General features: G+C 43.0%; 1 protein-coding gene across 1 annotated transcript; it reads right to left on the bottom strand.

The window, feature by feature from the left end:
* Window positions 1–1,458: 1,458 nt before the first annotated feature.
* Window positions 1,459–22,642, bottom strand: gak (cyclin G associated kinase; the record flags this gene model as incomplete). The annotated part of the gene is made up of 28 exons (XM_080852239.1): window positions 1,459–4,041; window positions 4,188–4,364; window positions 4,593–4,741; window positions 5,218–5,478; window positions 5,579–5,665; window positions 5,851–5,991; window positions 6,156–6,323; window positions 6,473–6,916; window positions 7,188–7,346; window positions 7,678–7,871; window positions 8,197–8,276; window positions 8,387–8,504; window positions 9,215–9,409; window positions 10,334–10,467; window positions 10,750–10,872; window positions 11,030–11,178; window positions 11,405–11,454; window positions 12,916–13,039; window positions 14,376–14,451; window positions 16,049–16,161; window positions 16,688–16,823; window positions 17,091–17,180; window positions 17,840–17,965; window positions 18,229–18,371; window positions 20,031–20,145; window positions 20,314–20,373; window positions 20,599–20,660; window positions 22,501–22,642. 28 exons carry the CDS (start codon window positions 22,640–22,642, stop codon window positions 3,940–3,942), a joined length of 3,918 nt encoding a protein of 1,305 aa, XP_080708365.1. The 3' UTR covers window positions 1,459–3,939.
* Window positions 22,643–23,996: the final 1,354 nt, after the last annotated feature.

A 23,996-nucleotide genomic window follows, 5' to 3' on the forward strand; every position in this document is an offset into this window, starting at 1 on the left:
ATAGTGGTCTAGTAAACGGCAAGATTCATCCGTATTAAACACATTTCTTTCTCAATGTTAAGGATGTTCTGACATTATTCCACTCCATTTATTTCAAGACACATTCTTTCGGTTAATCAGTGTAGTCTAGATAGATAGATAAATAGATAGATAGATAGAAAGATAGATAGATAGATAAATACTTTATTAATCCCGTGGGGAAATTCTGGGAATTGGCAGCTCTCTAATATTTACAATAATTACAAAATTACAAACAATATATACATACAATATGATACAATACAAACAAGTTTTATCAACAAGTCCAATTCTGCTATGTACAGTCCATATCAAAATATTGTCCCATCAATTGCGGTCTTATGAGCGGCTATCTTTAAAGTTTTGTGTTGTAGTCAATGTCAAAATGTGTCACTAATTAACACATTGGTATTAATACCTAAGATTTCCTGAACATATTCCACCATGCTTTTATTGTGATACAATTCTTTGCTTCATCGGTAGAGAGTGATGTGCATAGTGCCTTCGCATTGAATATAATGCAATTTGGCTGTTTAATTGGCTATCTTTAAACTGTCATGGCACACAATCAATGACACCATTCATGACGAAATAACCCTTTTTAATATTTAGGGTGTTCTGAATACATTCTAACGCACTTTTATTAGAACACAATCATCTGCTTAATCAGTAGAGCTTTTTCTATCCACACTGTCTTTCCATTGAGAACAATGCAATTGCGGTCACATAATCATTATTTAAGATGTTCTAAACATATTTCCCCCTGCTTTTATAAAGACCTGATCCTTTGTTTCATCAGTAGTGTGGTCTGTGTCATAGTAGGCTATCTTCGCATTGAATTTATGCAATTTTGCCTTTTTGAGGGGCTACCTTTACAATGTTGTGGCACAGTCAATGACAAGATTCAGCATTTGTATTTGTATTTAGGATGTTCTAAAATACTAAAACGGATTGATTACTTCTATTTTAATATGGTATTTTTTTCTAAATGTGACCGGAAGTTGAACTAGCTAACTAGACTTTTCCTGCTCACGGAACACTGCACTGTAACGAACATCTGTCAATTAAAAAAAAATTGAAATAAATACATTTACTTGAATCCGTCATCGCAATAAGCGTATAAGAGAGCAGAGATGTTTATCGTAAATTTAATAGTTTTCACTTTCATGGAATGCAAAATTTAACAGACAGCTAACTCACATTGTGCCCATCATATTGTCCCCATAGCAGCAGCTGACTGTAGGACAGATTCGTTCCATTCGTCATGCAACGTGTTCAACTGGGACAGAAGCCAGAAATCAGTGGCTCCTTCAGCCTGGGCCTATTTGATTTGAGAAGCCAGGTGAGAGAAAAGACAAGAGCATTTGATTCTTTTTTTATTGGTCACAAACAGAATGGAAAATGAAATAAAAAAAGGTAAAGATACACAAGGTGAACAGAAATAAGAACGGAAAGCTGAACTTCACTTGTCTCACTTAGCAGACGCAACAGGCTTACAAAAAACACACTGCACACACACGGGATGAGCACTGGGCATCACAAGGTCTACTATATTAAGAGCAAAACAACTAAATCCCAATGCCCTGAATATTTTGGTCACAGCAGGGTCCAACTCACTCTGATTCCAAGAGAACACTGCACCCACTCACTTGAATCATTTTAGAATGTTTACTGCTACGTGACGTCCTGTAATTGTTTAGAAATTCAACATTTCAACTTGAACGCCAGTGAACCATCTCAAAGGGATAACTCACCGACAGACCCGGTCACTCTTATTGCATGACAGTGCAACTTTGCGACATAACACAGTTACATCCGCCAGTAAAACAATATAAAGAAAAAAAGCGCTCGCTGACAGTAAATAATGAGAGATGCATTATTTGGAATGTGTCTTGGGTTATTTCATTCACACCCAATCCAACCAGGCATAATAATTGTCTTCAAACACAAAATACTTTTCAAGAACCCACACTTATATGGGATCAATGGTTTTTATCTTCATTTTATCAACACCTTTAGCATTTACACTAAAAAGTGTAGCCTACACTACCCAGGCAATGCCATAATGGATGGTGTGTGATGAGAGGCGTGTACGATCTGTAAGCATGCTCAAATACAGATGAATTTGTAAAAACAGGAAATACAGTTTAAGGCTTTGATCAGGATAAATTAATTTTTTAAGCACTTATTCATGGCCAGTGCTGCATCTCGAGGTATGATCAAACAAAGTCTCCATTCTGTTTTTCACATTCCAGCACTTGAACACACAATGTGACAATTCGAAATGGAATAAGTCTTTGATTTTTTTTTATGCTTTACAAATAAAAGCAGCACAACATTTTAGGTAATTACAACTGCAGTTGTTTGCGTCATTTTCAGTTCCCTCTATCTAGACTCCTCACTGGTGAATAAATCACTGAAAACAACATTCATTATAGAAAAGAATCAGGTTTTGGTTAAGCTTTTCTTCCAGTCACTGTGCAGGCATTATTTCCTCCTCACAGCTTGCTAGTCCATAGCTTAAATTGAGGAATGGTGGCAGGTGGAAGGTGGAAGGTGGGTGGCTGGCCAGCTATGATGACAGTGGGGCATGGTAGAAAATATTGTACTGGTGAGAGGAATGGACAACAGTTTGTTGTGTAAGAAAAAAAGAGAGCGAACATACATTCCACACAGCCATTTTATAAAAAGCACATTCATGTTAGTGGATGCTTTGGAATGCCTGGTAAAATGACTGGCTCATAAAGTTAGGTTAGCCTGCATGAAACACATTCAATTTATATATTATGATTGTTTTCTTTGTTAATATTTAATTATCATGTATACTTATGTTCCCTTCCAAAAAAAATAAATAAGAAAATAGAAGTCTGTGGTCTATGAGGTCCAGATAAGAAGGAAGGGAAGACAGAAATCAAATATTGAGTTGACATAATTCAGGAAATTCCTCACCTGCTCACTTACACGTAATAATAATAATAATAGTGAATGGGTCTGGTGGTAGAAACAGTGCAGGCCCAAAGTGGATACGTGGGCCAACGATCACAAAAACAAGAACATGATGGGAAGAAGTCTTAGAAGGTGGCTATTCGGTGCAGTCCTTCCATTCATTCATTCATCAATCCATCCAACCAACCAACCATTCATTCATTCATTCGTTCATTTGATGCGCTATATCAATATGCATCCACACCGTCCACACCACCCAAACAGTATTTACAATGAAGCAATAGAAAACTAGCACTCATATTTGCAAGAGGAAACTAAATCAACACAAAAGCACAGCACAGCATGGTGGAATTACCCTTCTCCTTTTCTCTTATCTTAACCTCCAAACTACAACCCCAATATCAAACGTTTCGCAGTGTCAGACGCAGACTGTAAGCTACGATGCCAGGTTCAGAGCATACTATGTGTGTGTGTGTGTGTGTGTGTGTGTGTGTGTGTGTGTGTGTGTTTAACCTGTGACACATCATCATGACACAGCGTAGTCACTCTCGAAAGGCCGAAAGGCCAACACCCAGCCTGGCATTCATAATCCCAGGAGTGTGATGAAGTTATTTACAGTCTGTCGCCAAATGGGACATGGCGTGACCCGACGTGTGTAGTCAACCAGCATTTCAAATTCACATTTGTACTGTTGAAGATGTGTGAAGCATGTTCTTTCCAAGCCATTCAATCATTCTTTCTTTTTTTGATTGTCTCAAACTGAACCCTCATTTTTCCTCGCAGGCATCGAGCCTGTGCCCATCTCCTTCCTGCAGTCTGTCCCCAGAGGAGTTGGCAGTATCCGGTATTCAAGAAGGCTATGAGGTGTGTGGGGGGTGAGAACAGTGGGCACTGGCTCCCTCTCCCCACCACCAGAGGGAGTCCACGCGCCTGGAAAGAGCGGCTGTCCGCAGGCTGCGGTGGCCGGAGAGGGGATCAGAAGAGGGCCTTGGATCCTTGGTTCTCAAACTCAGACCAGGCGTCGCTCAGTTCCATAAAGATCAATTTAGCGTATTCTTCATAGGGCAGACCCGTGGCCTTAAAAACCAAAGAAAGTCAAACACAAGATGTCAGAATTTCATCACGCAGAATGTTTTTTAAGTAAGCTAAGCAATGAATTACGGAGCAATAACTCCTCATCAGCAGAAGCTGTGCGCTTGTCATTATGAAGTCACGGCTTTTACCTTATCAGGATGCACCACGAGCACAGCTTTCCTGTAAACCTTCTTGACCTGATTGGGGGTCACCAGGTCGGCCATGCCGACGGGCTTCCAGCGGGTCTCTCCCTCCCACAGCACGGTGTGCATTGTGGAGAGCAGGGCCCGGATGTTACGCTCCTTCCCCTCGATCCACTCAAGGATCTAAGCATTTTAGAGGAACATGAGAGGGGGGGGGGGGGGGGGGGGGGGGGGGAGATAGTCAGACGTGCCTATGACTACACCTGATCAGCTGCTCACACAACCCCCCACCAGCAGCATTCCAGAACAGCTTTCCAAATGACCATAAGCAAAATTTTAAAAAGAAATTAAAATCACTAAAAAGACATCTTGGAGAAAAGGCTGAAGGATTTAGTTAATGGGATGCTGAACCTGGAGTTTCATGGGGTCCATGTCTTTGCCCATCTCCTGTTTCCTCAGCTCCGCAATGGTTTGGGGCCCTTTCCTATCCGGCTTGTAGGCAAAGCCCTGAGTGGACAGTAGGTCCTCAAAGTCATCCTGCTTCACTTTAGGCTTTGGGCCTGAGAGAAAAGAAGATGGAGATCAGTAAAATAACATGATTTAGTCTCCTCTTTGTTGTAACGATCAAAGACGAAATGTAAGTATGATATCAAGATACAACAATATGGTTCATTTTATTTTCATTTTAATGATAATACAAATAATAATCATTATTTGTTTAGCACCTTTCATACACAGAATGCAGCTCAAAGTGCTTTACATTTGGAGCATTTAAAGCAAGAATAGATGAAAAATTATAACAGAAATAAGTGCAAAAAAATTTAAGAAACAGAACAAAATACATCAAATACATACATAAATAAATACAACCAGATAAAAAAAAGTAGAAGAATTACCAGAATGTAATCAAATTAGTACAAACTTGAAATAGTACAAGACTAGGATTAAATTCATTAGCAGAGAAGAAGAAAAGAAAGCATAAAGTTCTTGACATAGTAGTTAGCTTAGAACCACAAGTTCACACACAAGTTCTTACCAAAGCCTGGACCTCTGATGCCCCTCTCCTCCCGACCACCGATGACACTGAAGTTGACGTTGTAGTTCGGCCTGCTGGCCTGGGAGGGTGGTTGGGATTTTGGTGGCTGGGCCTTGGGAACAGAACCAGGGGGCATCCATCCTTTACCTGGACCTGACTGAGTGCCACCAGCCGACCGCTGCGGACCTCCACTTTTAGGGGCAGCAGAGGGCCCAGACTTCATGCAGAACCCAGAACCAGAGAAACCCCCACTGGAGGAACCTGTCAATATGAACAGCAAGGGGGATTAAGTAACATCTGGTGGAGATATCGCGAGGGGGACGAGGTCTTTCTGGTGACGGGAGAACTAGCACAGCCTTACCTGGTAATGTGGATCCCAGGTTTCCAAGATCAGCAAAGGGATCAAAGCTTTGGGACTTGGTCTTGGAGAAGGAGGACACGCCTGGTGCTGGAAGTTTGTATACAAAAAAAGGGAAATAACTGTTAAATGTGTGTGTGTGTGTGTGTGTGTGTGTGTGCATGTGTGCGTGTGTGTGTGTGTGTGTGTGCGTGTGTAACAAAGACGCAGACATTGTTCTGCGGATCAACATGCTTCTCTTAGAGGAATCTGTTCCCTGGGGCGGTGTTATGTACCAGTAAAGGCAGGTTTGCTGGACATAGTGTTCATGCTGGCTGCTGTGCTGGTTCCACCTTTCGCCCAGCTGTCCCATCCACCCAACAGGTCTGGCTGGCTAGCAGATGAGGTCATTTTGGGAGGCTCGCTGGTCAACTTATCTGAGAAAAGAAGTAAAAACAGACAGACATTACAATTTTGCTTCAGCAGACAGGTGGTCGTGACTTTACAAATGGGACTCAGAGGTTAATCTCAAACTGTCATCTAACCGTTAGCATTGCTTTTGAGCAAGGCTGAAGGACACATGTTTTACGAGAGGACTTACTGAGGTCAAAGAGGCTGGAGTTGGAGGCTGGGGGTGGGTTGGAGTTGCTGGAGGCGAAGGTGGTGTCTGTGCTCTCAGAGCCAAGCAGGTCACCAAACAGGTCTGGCTCAGACTGCCTGTGTGCAGAGGCGTCTGATCCCATTCCGAACGGGTCGAAAAAGTCATTCACTGCGGAACAAAAAGCACATCCTAAAGCCAACCGCATGCATTCCTTACGGGAAATCGTCATCATGGGTAGCGTTGGTAAGAAGTGAATTTTACACTACAGCCCAGACACAAACCCCAGCCCAGCTCAAGCACTTCTTTGTTGATCTTACTTTTGGGAGGCTGGGATGCAGCCGAGGTGTTGCTGGGAGCGTGGCTAAAGAACAGGTCCTGTCCCGCCTGGTCTCCAATCAGGTCATCGGTGCTGTCTTGTCGTGCGGTGGTCACGATAGGGGCAAAGAGGTCATTCAGGAGGTCGCTGTTGCTGGAGGCAGCCTTCATGCCACCGTCAGCGCTGGTCTGCGGAGGAGCCGTGGGGCAGGGAGTGTCCGTGTTCAGGCCCAGCAGATCCACCATGTCGCTGGGCTGGGTCTCAGGGTCCTGGGTAGGAGATTGAAAGTCCGGGTCGAACAGCGCCTCACTGGGATCGCGGGACATCGCTTCGGCCGGAGGGCCCGAGTACGAGTAGGATTCGTCCTCTGAGGCATCGCTCAGATTTTCCTGGTCATCCATGTGGCCGGACAAGCTGTCCGATGCATCGTGCTGACCACCAACATCTGAATACAACAAAATGGGGATCAGAGGGGACCCTAGCAAAGTTTCTTTGAGCTAAGCTATTCAGGTTTTATTACTTCATGGTTTCATTTAGTATGTAACTACATAAACTGATAACTATGCTAAATTAAAAACAACAAATGGTTGGCCAACTAACCTTGTGGGCAATTTACCATAACACAACATCATCATCTACAAGGCAAGTATCCCGCCACAACACATTTTGAAAACTGTTAAAAGAAGTTAATATATTAAAAAAAAATGGCTGCCCACCATGCCAGTCGAGAGTCTGAAAGAAGTTATTGGCGTTGGTGTCCATGCTCTGCAGGGACTCTGGTTCCGTGCTGGGGTCGTCGGGCGTCTGCTCAGCCTGAGGCGACTCTGCATCGTAGAAGGCCGTGGAGCCTGGTTGTCGTGGGAGCTCAGGCTTGCCTAGGTGGGTAAGAGGTAGAACAAACCAATCAATCGAAGGGGGGTAAAACAAACAAACAAAATAGATTCACCCTGTAGGTAGTGTTGAGTGAGTGCTGAATTAACACAGAAAGTGGAGCTGGAAAATGCCCATGATCAAAGACAGCAAATGTGCAGTGAAATGGCAGCCTCGATCAACACACACACACACACACACACACACACACACACACACACACACACACACACACACACACACACACACACACACACACACACACACACACACACACACACAACACACAAACACACACACACACACACACACTGAAGACTATACATCATTACACACCAAACTTAGAGAGAATCTCCTGCTGCTCATCTCGGCTGGAGAAGAGAATCTTGGGATTGAGGCCTTTGGTGGCAAATGTTTCCCATGGTGGTGATTTGTTGCTGGGGCGATCCTGAGGCTCCATCTCAATATTCAGGTTGACCTGGAAGAGGTCAGGATACTTTTCCTGGATGTCACAGGCATCCAGATCATACCTGAGTGTGAAACAGAGAACATGCGTATAAATAACATCATCCTTTGGTCTTCCATAAAAAACATAAAACTTTAACACGGTTCTGACAACACTGCCTGCTACCAGACATGGCAAAGTGTGTCATCCACAGGTAAAAGACGTGTCCCGTTTACACATCCACTATGCCTGACACAGTCTTAACTCAAAGGAAAAGCTAAAGTCAGTGAACTGCACTTAATGTTGATCAATGTTATGCACTGCTTTCTAATACGCCAGTACTAAAACCAGTGAACAGGATCAATGTTGTCAGGTAATTTACCAGATAATGAGGTAATCATCATACTTACTTTGCAAACTTGACTGTTGTGGCATTTCTGGGGACAAAACCTGTGTGGAACTGGATCTGGAACATCTTCATTGAGGCCATCTACAATCACATTTTACAAAATCAGACCAGAAAAAAAATAAAATACGGTTTAAAGCCTTAATTGTATTACAGGCTAATGGCAGAGTTTTTCCCTGGTTGTCAGTGGGTACCTTGGCTTGAAGTCGGCCACCCAGTGTGGAGCGGGCGTGATAGATGACAATGAGCACGTCCCCCTGCACTGTGACGTTTAGAGGAATCTCAGCAAGGCCATCCTCTGATTTAAAGTCCCTGCAAGTAAGGAATACAATTAGTTCAAAGATTCTTGGGGATTCCTTAGGCATCATTTAGAGATGCAGGCAAAAGGTTTTTTGATATTTGTGCTCAAGAGACAAGTCAATTATACCCCTCCTTCAGAGATCCTGAAGTAACGTGTTGATTGGCTGGAAATGTTTATGTCTCAGTCTGAATCACAGACTGTCCCTTTTAAGTCTTTACACAGACGGTCTTTAAAGGGTAAATATACAGCACTTCCTATTTGGGCACGAGTCATTCAGTATGAATGTTTACTTCCCCAGTGATTTTAGCCGACATGTCATTCTTATTCCTGTGTTCGTGCCTTTCAAGAATGCTGGCACCATTCCCCCTCCACATGAGCTCTAAGAATACCCACCAGGCTAAATCCATACCAAAACAGAAGCTGTCTTTCAGATAACAAGACAACACCCTCATAAAAGATTCATCACATTACAAGCCCAGAGCCATCATGTGGGGGCGCTGACAGCTAAGAGTTACTCAGCGTTACCAGGCTGATGGCTACAGCACAAATGCCATGTCATGGTGCACTCTGTACTGGCAGCACTTTATAGCACATTATAAACAAGCACACCCATCATCGTCATTCCATTTGACAAACTGCATGAAATTGAACTAGGGGCCCTTTTCCCAAAGACTAGCAATGGAGAGGACCCCCTGTGTGTTGTAACAAAGGCTCCTCTTACTTCATCCGGTCGTACTCCTGGGAGGTGGTGGCCACGCGCTCGTCTCCCACGTACACCTCGCAGAAGGGTCTGCAGCCGTGGCGCTGCTTGTTGAAGAGGGGCACGGGCGTCATGGTGATGGAGTGGATGAGGAGGGGTTTGCTGTGGGGGATGATGGGCTCCTCGGCCATCATGTCACACATGTACTCGATGTACCTGCATACACACACGCACACGCACACGCACACGCACACGCACACACACAATACATGAGTGCATGAGTCACCACAGGCTTACGCCTCCTGAGGCAAACTGGGCCAGCTCTTTGAGCAAGCAAACAACAATGAGTGCTGATGAGTGAAATTATTAGTTTGTATATTTCCTCTATTCCTCACTATAGAGAAGGCTTGGACCAAAGCTATGAGACGCTGCTCAGTCATCCAGGCTCAATCCCCATTAACACTGATTTATTAGCACAGCTCAGCCACGCACTGTTAGCGTTCAGTTCACCTGCCTTGCCAACTAGGTGACACGTAGGGGTTAAGGAGGTAAGACACTATGGAACAGATTTGCCCCACTTCCAGATTAAGTTAACCTGATCAGTGAACTGGCAGCCTGACCTGGGGGGACACCAACTGCAACTCCTCTATTTACCTTCTCAGAAACTGACACATTATTAAATATAAGAGGTTTGCAAATCCATACATTTTTATTTTCGTAACTTCTTATACTTTTTTACATCTGTTTTATTACAACCCTGTAACAATGTTTACTCTACTTCTGCCGCAAAGTAGGTGGCTTATTGGACTACACTAAAGCCAAGCTGAACCTCATCCTTATGATTAGGACAGGAGTAAGCTTCTAGACAACCTAAACTGTCGAAGGGTGGAGTGTTTGAGAGAGAGTGAGAAAGAGAGACATTTTTTATTCAGTCACGGACTTAAAAATTGTGATCCCTTCGTTACTCTAAATCCAAGTCTTAGTAAGTATCTTACTGATAAACAAAACATTATTACAAAATCGCCAAGTGTTAATAATCTGACATGTACAATATGCCACCATTCCGGTTGGAAAGGGAGAGAGAGAGAGGGAGAGAGAGAGGGAGAGGGAGAGGGAGAGGGAGAGAGACTCCCTCATTACCTCTTGTGTGAGGGGGCAATGCCCGGTGGGCAGCGCTTCATGCTGAACATGTATACGGCCGCCTCGGCCGTGGTGAAGAGGCGGCAGAAGCACAGGAATGAGCACACGGCCACCGCTGAGGCTGCACGCCCGTCCTGAAAATCACACACGACACAAGAAGAGTGACGAGGAAATCAATCATCAGTTATCATATAATATCACATAATATAATATTATATAATTCAACTTGTTAATGTCCATGTACATCGGAAATGGTGATGAAGTTTGAAAGTCACAGATATTGAAAAGTGTATCAAGTAAGCTCTAGGGCACAAAGTGCTGTCAATGGGCAGAGTATTCCAAACAGCTTGGGCAAGTTAGTGAACAGAAAACACCACCACCAAATGATATGATCAAACATATTTTGCGATTCTCACTAGACAATGCACGACGCAGATGTTCCTCTGGTCCTGCTTGAGCCACTGGTGCATGTTCTTGCAGATACTGTAGAGGTTCCTCAGGTTGGGCGCACGCCTCGCCTGCCACCCACACTCAGACACCTGCGCAGGGCACACCAGGGCGGTTAAGACATCTGGAGTCACAGCACGTGGGCGATTTTTTTTACAAACCAAATATGCTCACTGAACAAAAGCCAGTGCTGTACATGTGCAGATGCCTCACTAAACAGACATTCTGAGGAAAAGCAGACCAGCATACCCGGTTGTGGAATCTGGAGGGTCGATAAGAACGCCTAGAGAGGTTGTAGACGGCGTAGTGACCCGGGTGGCGGGAGTCCAGGAACAAACGCACATCCTCTATACTGTTCTTAATAGCAGATTCGACTCCTTCAGCTGGGAAAGACATCACTGTGCAGAGAGATACATAGCATAGAGAGTTATAAAAAAAGGAAAGACAAAAAGAAAATGCCCAAATCTGAAATGAATACAGACTGGAGAGGTCAACACACACAATGGTGTCGTTTTTGCCTTTCCATCATATCAATATTGTTGTTTTAATAGATACTGGTGATAACACTGTACTGACTGACATGTGGCTTTGGCAGTCTGCTTTCCAATTCAAAAGGTGACATACCTGCTATTCTGGAGGTGATGTATGAAATATCAAGGTCTCCTTTTGCATAGCTGTTGAGTAAAACAAAAACACAGTGAGTCATCCAACGTAACCAAGCCCTGGATATTATCATGCCCATGCATCAAACCTTTTCCGGATCACTATCTATGCCAGTGCACACCAACACACACACAATGTACAAAACTGCCATTAGAGTCCATCACCCAAACACTCAATGGTCAATTTACAGAGGGATCTACTTAGACACAAGTCGGGACAAAGGGTGCGCTTTTCAAACGGATGATTTTAGTGGGCAAGGTTTCATCTAAAAAAAACTACTGCTACACGATTTGTGGGGTGTAAGCAGGAAAACAAGTGCAGACAAACGGAACGGAAAAAGCGAGACACACAAACACACGCAGTGGCACAAACAAAATCACAAACAGAATGCATGTGGTATCCCATAATTACCTGGGGCTAGTGGGCGGAGATATACGACCACAAGACGAGAGTCAGGAACAGAATGAACGACATCAACAAAAGAAACAGAACAAAAAAATGCAGATTGACCAAAATACACAACTGATGAGTGGGAGATGAGTGGGAGCTTGGGGTATGGGCATAAATGGAAGATGAGATGAGGACAAGGGCTTAAAAACAACCATTTAAGTTTATCAGCCACATAATACTATCCCAGCCCCCTACCCCCACCCACCCAAAAAAAAGAAACAAGCACAAACAAGAAAAGAGCAATTCATAGAGGTGTTTAACTGAGTGGATGCACTATCTGGGCTCTCAGAAAACATGGGAAATTGCATGGGCTAGCAAGTTAGTTTTCCAATCCAGGAGGAAAGGAGCCGCTACTTGAGAGGTGTTCAAGGTTTTGCTAAAACAATGTTTTGCTAAGTCTTGAAAAGGGCCTTTTACATGGACGTGAACTGATCGACTGAACAATATGTAGTATGCAGTAGTCTACTGAAACAAATAAATGAATGAATGAATGAATGAATGAATGAACGAACGAACGATACTCCACAAGTAGAAGCTGGTCAGTAAACAGAAGTTAGAACAGCAGGAGGACAGATAAGTCCATTGGGAGCGGATTATCTGCCACTAGATCTCAGTTTTATGCTCCATTGACCTTCATATGCAAGGTGGTGTCTTGAGGATAGCACCATTCACTAGGTTAACCCTCAACCAACTCCACTAAACCATACCTGTGCACAACCCTACATCCACCAAAAAGCAGTGGGCAAAGGTGTGCCTAGGAGAGTAAATTCTTTCCGGAATGACCCACACTAATGTACAGATGACCTATAATGGAATGAGAGTACTACTCACTATTGAATACCTTTCTTCCACCACATGCTTGTACAATATGGGCCACTGGAAACTTGGTGAATGTCCCTTGGACGGACTCAGCCTTTGACCTCTACTCTGACTCACTTGGCCATAGACTGGATGACCTTTGACCTCTGCTATGACTCACCTGGCCATAGACTCGATGACCTTTGACCAGTGAACCGACTCACCTGGCAACAGACTGGATGACCTTTGAGGAGGTGTCTTTGATATTGGTCAGGAAGCGCTCCGTCCCTCCTTTGAGGATGTCCAAGAAGCCGCTGCCTGATTGGTCAGGATCTGACCCATACATCCCTAAGCAGAGCACACACACACACAAACCAAACATTTCTGTTAATAATGGAATAGCAGAGGTGAAATTTGCTGTTTGTGTTTTAAACATTTTCTACACCCAGAATGATCATCTTATTTTGAAGCAATGTAGGTGTGAACACACCTGCAACAGAGAGTCAGGATGCACTGAGACGCACTGGCATATTGGCCAGCATTAGTTTTTCACCATTTTCCAGAATTTAATCATTACTGTCTAGAAGCATTTAAATTTGTCTGACCACACAAACTGGAATTGCATAATTAATTCAGTGACATACAATAAAGACTCAATTATCATCAGAGATACTGTTTACTAGTTTTGTGTACGTATGTTATAAAAACATATATCCTCAATGGGCACTCAATTGTACATTTAATTCACATGACACTTCTAAGAACAGATATGGGCCAAAGCTATGATGATACTGGCAAGAAAAATCTACCCCCCAATTGCGAAAACGTAGGCAGCCCACCCAAAGGGAAATGAGACTGCTTGTCATATATCCATGCTGCTAGTGTCACTGCCAACAAAAACTGTATTGTGCGATGGCAGAGCACAGTGGACCAGCTACACCAGCTACAACAGGACTGCATGGAGGGTGGCAGTCACTTTCCCGACTCCTCGCTCCTGATCGGAGCCGTGTCTCAGCAGATGGTGGGCTGCTCAAAGACTGCAATCCAATTACAAGACGGCACGGAGCCCCTAGAGAAATTTAGGAAGAACCTTCCAGGATGATCTAGTTTCTGCTATGTTTTTCACAACTTCTAAGCAAAAAAACGATTTGCAAAAATAAAATAAAAATCTATCTGCAGAAAGCACGCAACTATTTGCATAGTTTTTTTCTACAATGTATTTACAGTGGTTATGTTGGCTAACACATTGGTAGCAAGTCCAAGTCCAAACTGTATGCTGTGAGGTATGGATAATGAGGGTGTGTAGCCATCAGGCAGTGACTGGCCAGCAGAGAATAGAGAATAATCTAGAATCTGGTCTTATGATGTGATTATGTCCAGGCTGGGGTGCAGCCGGGTTTAGCCAACTAAACAACTGCCAGTTTAAAATCAAACACACAAAATGCACAGTCAGTTTTTTTAGAAACAGTCTAGAGCTCTAGACTCATAATAAGAATTACATGGCTACTCAAACATAAGCAAAACAATGTACACACACACACACACACACACACACACACACACACACACACACACACACACACACACACACCTTTCAACAATACTGTACAGTACTGTAATAATGTACTATCTACATCACACAAACACACAAAGACAGAAAGAGAAACAGTAGCGCAGCTCTCACCTGCATTATGGATGTTGTTGATCTGCGCGGGGAGCTGGGCTCCATTGTTTCCGTAGCCTCCATTCTGCTCCAGGAGCTGCATGGATTCATAGCCATCGTAAGTGGGCTTCAGGCAGTAGTACAGACTCATTGAGAAAAAAAGTCAGGGACACCAACAACAACAATAACAACGACAACCACCCAGCACAGAAGCCAGAGCACCGGGACCAAGACGCATCCACACACAGACAAGCTGATGAGTGGCTAACGATAACTGGAGCTTGTGATTCTATCCGTGACCATTATCATCACCCGGAGCTACGACTCCTAGTTTGAGCAGCACAGAGAGCCTTCGCCACGTCAGCCGACGAGCAAACCTTCGCTACTACGGCCAGACCTGGCCTGGACTCACTCTATCTCTCTTGCGCCCCCTTCTCTCTCTCTGTCTCCCTCTTTCGCGCTCGCTCTCTCTGTCTCTCTCTAGGGAGTGAGCTGCGTAATCCACAGGGAAACCCCAGCTTAACCCAGATCAGCTGGGGTTTAAAAATCTGCCCTCGCAGACACACGGCCGGCCGGGCAGGGGGGCGACCCCCACCCCCTACCACCCCACTATAATCACCGCCTGCCGCACTCACTCATTCACCACACACGGGCCACTCGAGCTGAAACCACAACTCTGCTTCGACTATGATAAAACAAGACGCTCAGTCATATCTATGCACAGACTGTAATGCCGCCACTGTTGTGACTAGAAAAACTACAACTTCAAGCCAAGCTCAAACTAAACCAAAACAACACTAAACTGAACTGATAATCTACTGTTTACCAGCCAACAATAAAGACAGGCAACAAAGCTGGTTCTGAGCCAAGAGCCACCAAATGCACAGCTCTAAGCCCTGCCATCAGTTTGTCAACATCTAACGGTTTCTGCTTCATTATCCCCAGCATCCGGAGTGCAAGTGTTCTGTGTTTTCTTCTTTTTCCTCGTCTCCCCTACAACATCGTTCCCTCCATCCCTCTCCCTCTTCCTCCACATATCTCCCTCCTTCTGCTGTGTGACATCACATGACATTTGTTTGGGAGATAGAGATCAGAAGCTCCTTTGTTTGAGCGGTGGTGGAGAGGGGAAGGGAGGAGGAGGAGAAGGAGGAGGAGGAGGAGGAGGAGAAGAAGGGAAGCAGTCTTTTAGCGGTGCTTCAGAAGGATGCTTTCACTGTGAGGGAGGAACTAGTTCCTGTTTACATTCGAAGGACCGAGGGTGTTTACAGCCGAGGAGAACTGAAACATTTCTCACAATCTCTCTGTACTGATCTGACCCCGGAGTACGTCGCACAAGTACCCTGTAGATAAAATAAAATGACTTGGACATCAGGGTCCACTCCGTGTTAGACTAGAGCCAAGTCCTGCTGCTTTCCAGAATATACCACCACCACCAGTGATTTAGGAAGAAAAATCCCAGGAGCATCCTGCCATTTCATGTTAAACAACCTTCATTTGCTGGACTGCTCTTTGAAAGCATAAGCAATGAGTGAGGCCAGCTCAAAAAACATGGTAGTTCTTCTCCTCGTGCACCTGACATTCCCAAACAAAGTCCTCACCCACTCTTCTCTAGGTTGTCAAACACACAGACGCCTGCACAGACTTTTCTGAGGAGATAACGTCAGCTCTAATGGGGCCGTGTGGGACTGACTCACCTCGGTGATGGGGGACTTGGGATTGACGTTCCTGGCAGCAGCGACCTCCTGCAGCTGGTTCACCAGCTCGCTGATGGACAAACGTTCCTCTGGGTTGATCTTCAGCATGGACCCTGCAAGACAACCAACAACGTCTTTAAGGGACTGTACAGGCTGTTCACATACAACAATAACGAACACCCATTCAAAGATCAATTTCTATCAAACCAGCTCAAAGCGCTATATCTATATATTTAGATATATAGATACATAATCTACCCATATTTAAAAAAGACTGAAGAGTACAGCATATTCTATTCTACTAAATTCTACATGAGGACAAAACATACTTAGATTAAAACATTAATTCTGTTGCTTTGCATCGCTGTCTAGACAGGCTCCATTCATTTGTGTTTTTGATTGGTTCTCTTGTTTGAATTTGCACTGCCTCTCGCCTGCCAATCAAAAAGTAATCCAAAGTAACCCAAACATAATAAGTTTCATTACTTTGATGAAGTACTTTTTACCAATTTAACAGAGTGACCCTGTACTCTGCAACCTATAACATTTCAAAAGTAACCTTGGCAACCCTGGGTGTAGGCCTGAACTCAACTCAACAACGGAATGTGTTCTCTCCCGTCCAGAGGCAGACATACTCACGGATGAGCTCGTGAAAGACGGTGTACTTCACGTCATTCTGGGGGATGGAGTATTTCCCATTCACAATCTGCAATTTCGCTCCCTCCTCAAATGGGTGTTGCTTGAAGCAGAGCAGGAAGAGGATGCATCCGAGTGCCTGTACAGACAGCAGGGGAAATGATCAAAACAAGGAAAGGGTTGAAGCTCCATGTCAGTACACAGCAGGTGTCACCTACCTGAGGGAAATAATTACACTGTCATTTTTTGACAAGATGTGTCAAGTGTTTTTCTAATTGTCAGCTACTATCTATGTAGTATCTTTCAACAATCGTGTTTGGCTGGTGCTGTTGTTACCACAGTAATGCAATACATACATATTATTTTACAACCAACACAATTCCCAACACAATTCCTTTGCCCTCACCCAGATGTCCTGTTTGTCGTTGATGGGAAAGTTAGAGTACATATCAATCATCTCAGGCGTGCGGTAAGCAGGAGTAGTGTTTCTGGTGATCTTGAGGGGAGTGGGAGGGAGTACAGCATTAACATTTGAGGAAATCATATAAATTACATGCGTAATAGGCAAGTAACTTGTTTATACAAAATTTGCAAGCAAAGCAACAGACTCCTGAAGCGGAAGTTACCCATTTCATCTAATTAGCACGGTGGGAAACAGGCAATGGCCAGGAGGAAACGTAAAATTAAATATGAATACATTTCTATGGCAACTACATACAAAACGACAGGACTGTGAGGTCACCGGTACGCTCATGAGGGCATGACACAAACCAGAGGGTCCTGATTCAATTAATCATTTTATAACCGGGAAACAAACAACCTGCTAAATGCAATTCTTCTTAACTATTTCAGGAACAGTCCCCCCAACAGCAACGACAGGTCAATACAGGGTCACTTGAAAGTAACAAAATAAACTATGTAGTCTACAATTCTTTGAGCTGTTTTTTTTTTTTTTTTTTAAACCTCCAGTGAACAAGTCTGAGGATACTTTCCACATAGAACTGAGTGATTACCAGTAACAACTAACAATGGCCTTCAGCTGAAGCCCTGCACACATCGGACCAATATCTGGATTTATCTATTTGGATAGATCACATGATACATGAAAACCAAGACGCACAAACACGATCACGGAAACCGTGACACGTGTCTCACCTCATCCTCTACCATGGACCTCTTCTGAGCAGACCAGCTGTAGTCGGGGTAGTGGGCTATTGTGGTGGAGCTCCCAAAGTCACACAGCTTAATGGTCCCTTGTTGGCTGATGAGCAGGTTCTCAATCTGAGGCACGGACACACAACAGAGCACCATCATGATGAGATGTTAGAGATGAGGACATCGTGCATCGGTAACATATGTGAACGACAACATGACCCGTCAGTTAAACACGTGAATGTGAACACTGTACAGTAGTAGTTTCTGTGAAACAGCCTCAGCCGCGAGGGGACCAGCATCCCACCCATCACCCATCAGTAACAAATGCTTATGTGCAAACACTTGGCAACGATGGCAGCAACAGCACACGTTGTGTGAGGGGGCGTCACCTTGAGGTCGCGGTGGATGACGGGAGGTTTCTGCTTGTGCATGTGCTGCACGGCCCGGCAGGACTGGTAGAAGATCTTCAGGACCGTGTCACATGATATGGAGCCCTTCTGCTCCACCCGCTTGACGAAGTCCACCAGCTGACCTGCAAGAAAAACGGAGGAAGGAGGGTGGGGGTGGGACAGAGGAAGCAGACGTTTAAGACCGGATGTGTGCAAGAGAAGGCTGCTGACTCCAGGGCGGGAATGCTTACAAACTGCATACTAGGCATTCTACTGCTGAGAAAGTTTATGAGTTGCCACTCAGAACTGTGGAAGTTTCACATTCTCAGAGGTGGTGCAGACAGGAAATAGATGGTGTTGAGCAGTAACACTGAACTAGTGCCCCCTGAAGTGGGGTAGGCTCAAAGCACTTTTTCGGCAATCCATCTCACCAAAAATCACAGAATTTTTAAGGACAGTTGGCCTGTAAAAGGGGCATTACTCTAGCTCATTACGACTTGTTTGTAGAGTAGCACCACAGTAGCAAACCAGCTCACCAAAAATCACAGAATTTTTAAGGACAGTTGGCCTGTAAAAGGGGCATTACTCTAGCTCATTACGACTTGTTCGTAGAGTAGCACCACATGGTGAATAATGTTTAAGGTAAAACTCTAGTCTAAAGATTCAAAGCTCACAAAATTTGACACACTGCATCACGCTGTATCTCAGAACCGCTTAAGCTAAGATTTGGAAATTTGGTATGCTCATACATCTTCTAACATTCCATTTGTCTTGATTAATAAAATGGTTACCTATGGCCGATCACAATTCAGCAGCTACTACATGCTTGTCTGATCTAAATGGAATTGTGTAGTCTCTTTTATAATGGCATATAGGAGCTATATAACCGATTTCAAACAAATCATCCATACATTGTCGCTACAACAAGTTTCATCATGTTTTCCTCTGTTCATTCATTGTTTGGTCTATCTTTAAAACTAATTTTGACTTTAAATCCTTACGGAACATTTTCAAAATCATTCAATCCTTTGCTACATGATCATTGTGCTTGGAGCCTAAATGACTGCTGCTTGCTGCAATTGTAATGATAATATGCCGCTTTCCTGCATGTGCACGGGAGGTCACTGCTTCACATCCTTTTAGTCTACAGCTTACAATAACAATTCATAGTTCCTTAAATGTTCCTTAGGGATCTTTCCTACTTAGTGTTGTTTACATAACCTAGTAAATAACCTTGGTTTATTATCATGATTACTGTCTGTAAATCTCTCCAGTGTCTTTGTGGTGCACTTCATGATGCTGACAGAAAGATCATATTTTGGCAACGTTTTGATGACATGTTAATGCGAACAATATTAGTTTTTCTTTAACAAATATGTGATCAAACCATTGCCATACAAAAATATATAAATATAAGTAAATATTGGATGAGTCAGTCTTTACAGCGTTAAATAACGCTTATATATAAATGTATATTATCCCTATTTTTAATGTATTTTTCAATCATGTTTTTATTTCCTACCTTAGTTTAATTCTTGCTCATTATCTCACTTAAAGTGGCAGTCATATTACACACCGCTATGCGATATCTAGCTTTGTCTTTTGGTTCAAATATGACTAAACTGAATCAAAAGTATACACTGATTTTGGCAGCAGGAGTCATGGGGACTCCAATGGAGAATACGTGTGTATTAGGTCCTATGTGTGGGAACATGGAGATCTTTATGGATGCCTGTGTCAGTCCTGGCCACAAAACTGGAGCATTGGGAACACTACAATAAGTGGGGGTGAGGATACTGTACCTTTACACAATTCAGTTAAGATAAGGAACTCTGCTTGACCCGTGTCAGACTCCTCTTTCCCTATAGACGCAGCTGAAGAGAACTGCACCACGTTGGGGTGGCCGGACAGCTTTTTCTGATGGGAAATAGAAACTGAAGTTTTAGTTCAGGCCTAGATGAGAAAGTGATATTTCTGCATTACTGCAATACTACATTCCGTACATCTAAGGTACAGTTAACCTGATGTGTTTCTGTAACTTTCAAACATAATATTCGTAATATGAAGCAGAAATAACATTCATACCATGAAGCAGACTTCTTGGATGATTTCTTTGTTTTTCTCCTCCTCATGGGACAGAAGCCGCTAGAGAGAAATATGTAACAACGCTTAGAAAAAGTCCAACAGTATAGCCTAGTACTAGTAGTAGTGTAGTGGTGTAGCAAATCCCATGATTAGACTTGCACTGCACTGCCTGTGCACAATCTAAGGTCTGATAAGCAATTCTGAACACTGGTAAGTGGTGTCAAACATGGATGATTAAGATTGACACAGGCAGTAGGTTGGCAATGGGAACATTTTATCACGTACCTTGAGGGCATAGTCTTTGCCGCTACTTAAATCCTGTGCTTCATACACAAAGGCAAAGCCCCCTAAAAGAGCAAAAGAGAAGAATTGGAGATCTTCATGACAATATTCATTACCATCAATAATCTAAAGCTATTTAACCTTCACATTTCACACCGTCACATTTGAAATCTAATGACATAGAGACAGAACCAAAAATGTAACATCTTTTACAGTTTTGGAAACAATGAAAAGAGCAACCGGCTGGAAGAGGTAATTTTGGGTTTCTTTTCTCCAAAAATTAGTCAACTAGCGGTTTTGTGAGTCAGCATAACCTTGCAAATCGCTCCAGTGCGATAATCCTATATTCCCTAATGCCACAGCACAAAATAAGTTATGGTATGCAGTGTGGCCAATGAAAGCTTAGCAAACAAAGCAAGTCCTAGTTCAATCCACCCACTGATTATACAATCATTGGATCAATCAATATGAAAAGTCTTATTAGACTTTCAAACTTGAGCTGTATCTACAGGTTAAGGAGTGGAACCAGTATGTGAACAGTTTTAAGATACTGAAAGCATGTTAGCCTGAAAACAAATAGAACAAAAAAAACAGCCTGTCAGGTGGCTTCAATGTCTTGGTCGCCATGGAAACTAGTAAATCAATGGCTAGTGCCCTTCTGTGCCCTGGTCTCCTGGAATGAATAGGCCTTTAAAGTTTCACGTTTCGCAGCAGTAAATGGACTCTCTACATGCTGAATAACAACTTCTAGACAGGTTGAAAGGGAGCAGAGGAGGACACCAAAGAAGCACTGAGTCAGGGAAGCTCTATTCATACAACAGAACTTAATTTAAATGAATTTAGCAAAGTGATTCACCGCCATCATGTCAAAAAAAAAAAACATCTACCATGTGTAGAAGCACTGCATTAGTATTTCCTGACCAGCTGTGAGGGAAAAAATGGAGACATTCACATGAAGCTGACCACTGCCCAAGGCATTCAGTGTTGTCAAACAAACCCAGCATACAAAACTGCTGAGCTTCTGCCTAAGTATCACTTAGGAAGTGATTAATTTATTTCCCACAAACCTGGGTACGCAGTTTGCTCTTCTTCTATGCGCATCAGGCAAAGGAATTATGGATTTAAGCAGATGCTTATGACAAATCTACCCAATCAAACCACTAACAGAACCATATCGCCAGCCATCTCCATAAATATGCTGTTACAGCCAAAAAAACACCAGTTATGCAATGTTTCGTCACACAGGGTGTGAAGTTACACAAGTAGTTAGCATGTATTAACTCATGAGTTCAAGAAAAAATGTTTATTGAACGTGTCAAGATTAAGCATATGTGTACTAAACGTTGACAAGCAACATTATCGTACCAGACATGACATTTATGGGAGGGATAATGTAACATGATCAGGTGAATGCACTCACCTAGCTAGCGAACGAGATCGCTCGACTATGTGCTTTAGCAGCAACATAACGTTAGAAAAGACCAACTTACCTTGCCTAGCTAGCTAATTCTTCCTTGATGCTAAGCAGGGCTGCAGTATCACCACTAAACGTTAGCTTGACTAACCGCGGGTACTAGCTAAATTAAGTTGAATGCCTTGCCTAAGGTTCAACAGCAGAGCTGACAGCACCGAATGTATCATGTATAAAGGCCAAAATTGTCGAACGACTCTGCAAGCGCCTGGCAAATAAGGTTTGGAGCTGGAATGTTTGTCAACTAAATAAGCTTTCTAGCTAAGGGCTAACAAGTTTCATAGCTTACTTGCTAGGTGACACTGCTAACTGACACGTTCAACGAATGGAAGTTGCTAGCTTGTAGCTCATAGCAATGAATTGCTAACCCACTTAACTGCTAGCTAGTTGACTGACACATCATTTAATAGCATGCACGGTTGAGCACACGTTACCTTCTGCAATGACTCTTTTAATTCTAAGTTTCATGTCACCAAGCTCCACAATCTGCCCAACAAAGTCATTGTGGTCCCGACTCGCAGCTCCTCCCGAACCGGGCCCAGCGAGGAAATCAATTGCGGACTGGAAGAGGGACATTTTGTCCGGCGTCCCTCCGTCGAACACCTTGTGCTATCCAAACGTACCAGGGCAATGTTTGCGAAATATAATGCTTTCTGAAACAAATAACGATAACCTTCTTGGTTGAACACCAAATGACTAGTTGACTGTATATGATCCTGAATTTAGAAAGACATTCTCTTCCTGTTGGTTTAAGACGACTATATTTTCACTGTATTTCCGTAAGGTCCTGACGTAGGCGTGATGTCATGCACGTTACTTCCACTTGAGTGCAGCAGGTAACTGAGGTGTGTGAGGTGTTAGACTGTGCTTTACTTCCAAAGCTGAGTTGTTATTTCTATATCTACACATGGATGTAAACTTTAACCCTTAATGGTCCTTCTTCTTTGGGGTAATGCTTTTAGATCTTCTATGGTTTACTCAGAACACAGAAGGCTCCTTAATTTGTTGTACCAAGAATGGAAATTCAGTAATGGTAAAGCGAAATACTGAAGAGAAATTCTATTCTGTACTCGTTTGGTAGTGGAAAGTGTGACAGGCATTACAGCGTTTAGTGTGTAACTTCTGCTGAGTGTTATTGTAACTATTTTCATAGAAAGTCATCAGAATCTGGCACCATAGTTGCCACGGTTACTTTGAAAAAGTAATTGGATTACTGATTACTCCTTTAAATAGTAACTTAGTTACTTTACAGATTACTTGATTTTAAAAGTAAATAGGTTAGATTACAAGTTACTTTTGTAGTTACATTCAGCAACTGCCGACAACACCCCCGCCACCTCAACATAAAAATGAGTGACAACCGGTTTTGCCTACCTTCACTTTATTAGAAGTGCATTTTTTTTTTTTACAGTAATGATCACAACAACAATGTACAATTTATCTCCTGACATTTTAATTTGATCTTAAAAACGATTTCTTGAAAAAATACATGTTTTTATAAAAAATAAAATAAAGACAGTCTTTCTTGAATTCACTTAACATAAATATTTTTTTATATACTTTTTTTTTTTTTTGGTTTTACAAAACAAAACAAGTGTATTGCACCACATACATTTACATTTAATGTATTTCATTTACATTTGTAACTTTGGCCTAATCTTATTCTGTAATCGCATGTTATGACTAGTAACTTATGAGTGGAACAGTGGAGTGGGGCGAGTAAACCAGTGGTTGTACCTCATTAACAGAAGCTTCTCAAACCTCTGTCAGAAAGTCTATTTCTTCTAGGAGTGAGCACCAAACCTCCCAGACTGAAAAGCTGCTCCACAGGAGCACTTGATGGGGTTGGAGTGTTATACTTCAAGAACATTTTCTTTATGTTAAAAAACTGATTCAGAATCTGAAGGTCATAGGCTGACCTCAGGTAGTC

The sequence above is a fragment of the Sprattus sprattus genome (assembly GCF_963457725.1).
Source record: "Sprattus sprattus genome assembly, chromosome: 15".
Taxonomy (NCBI): Eukaryota; Metazoa; Chordata; class Actinopteri; order Clupeiformes; family Clupeidae; genus Sprattus; species Sprattus sprattus.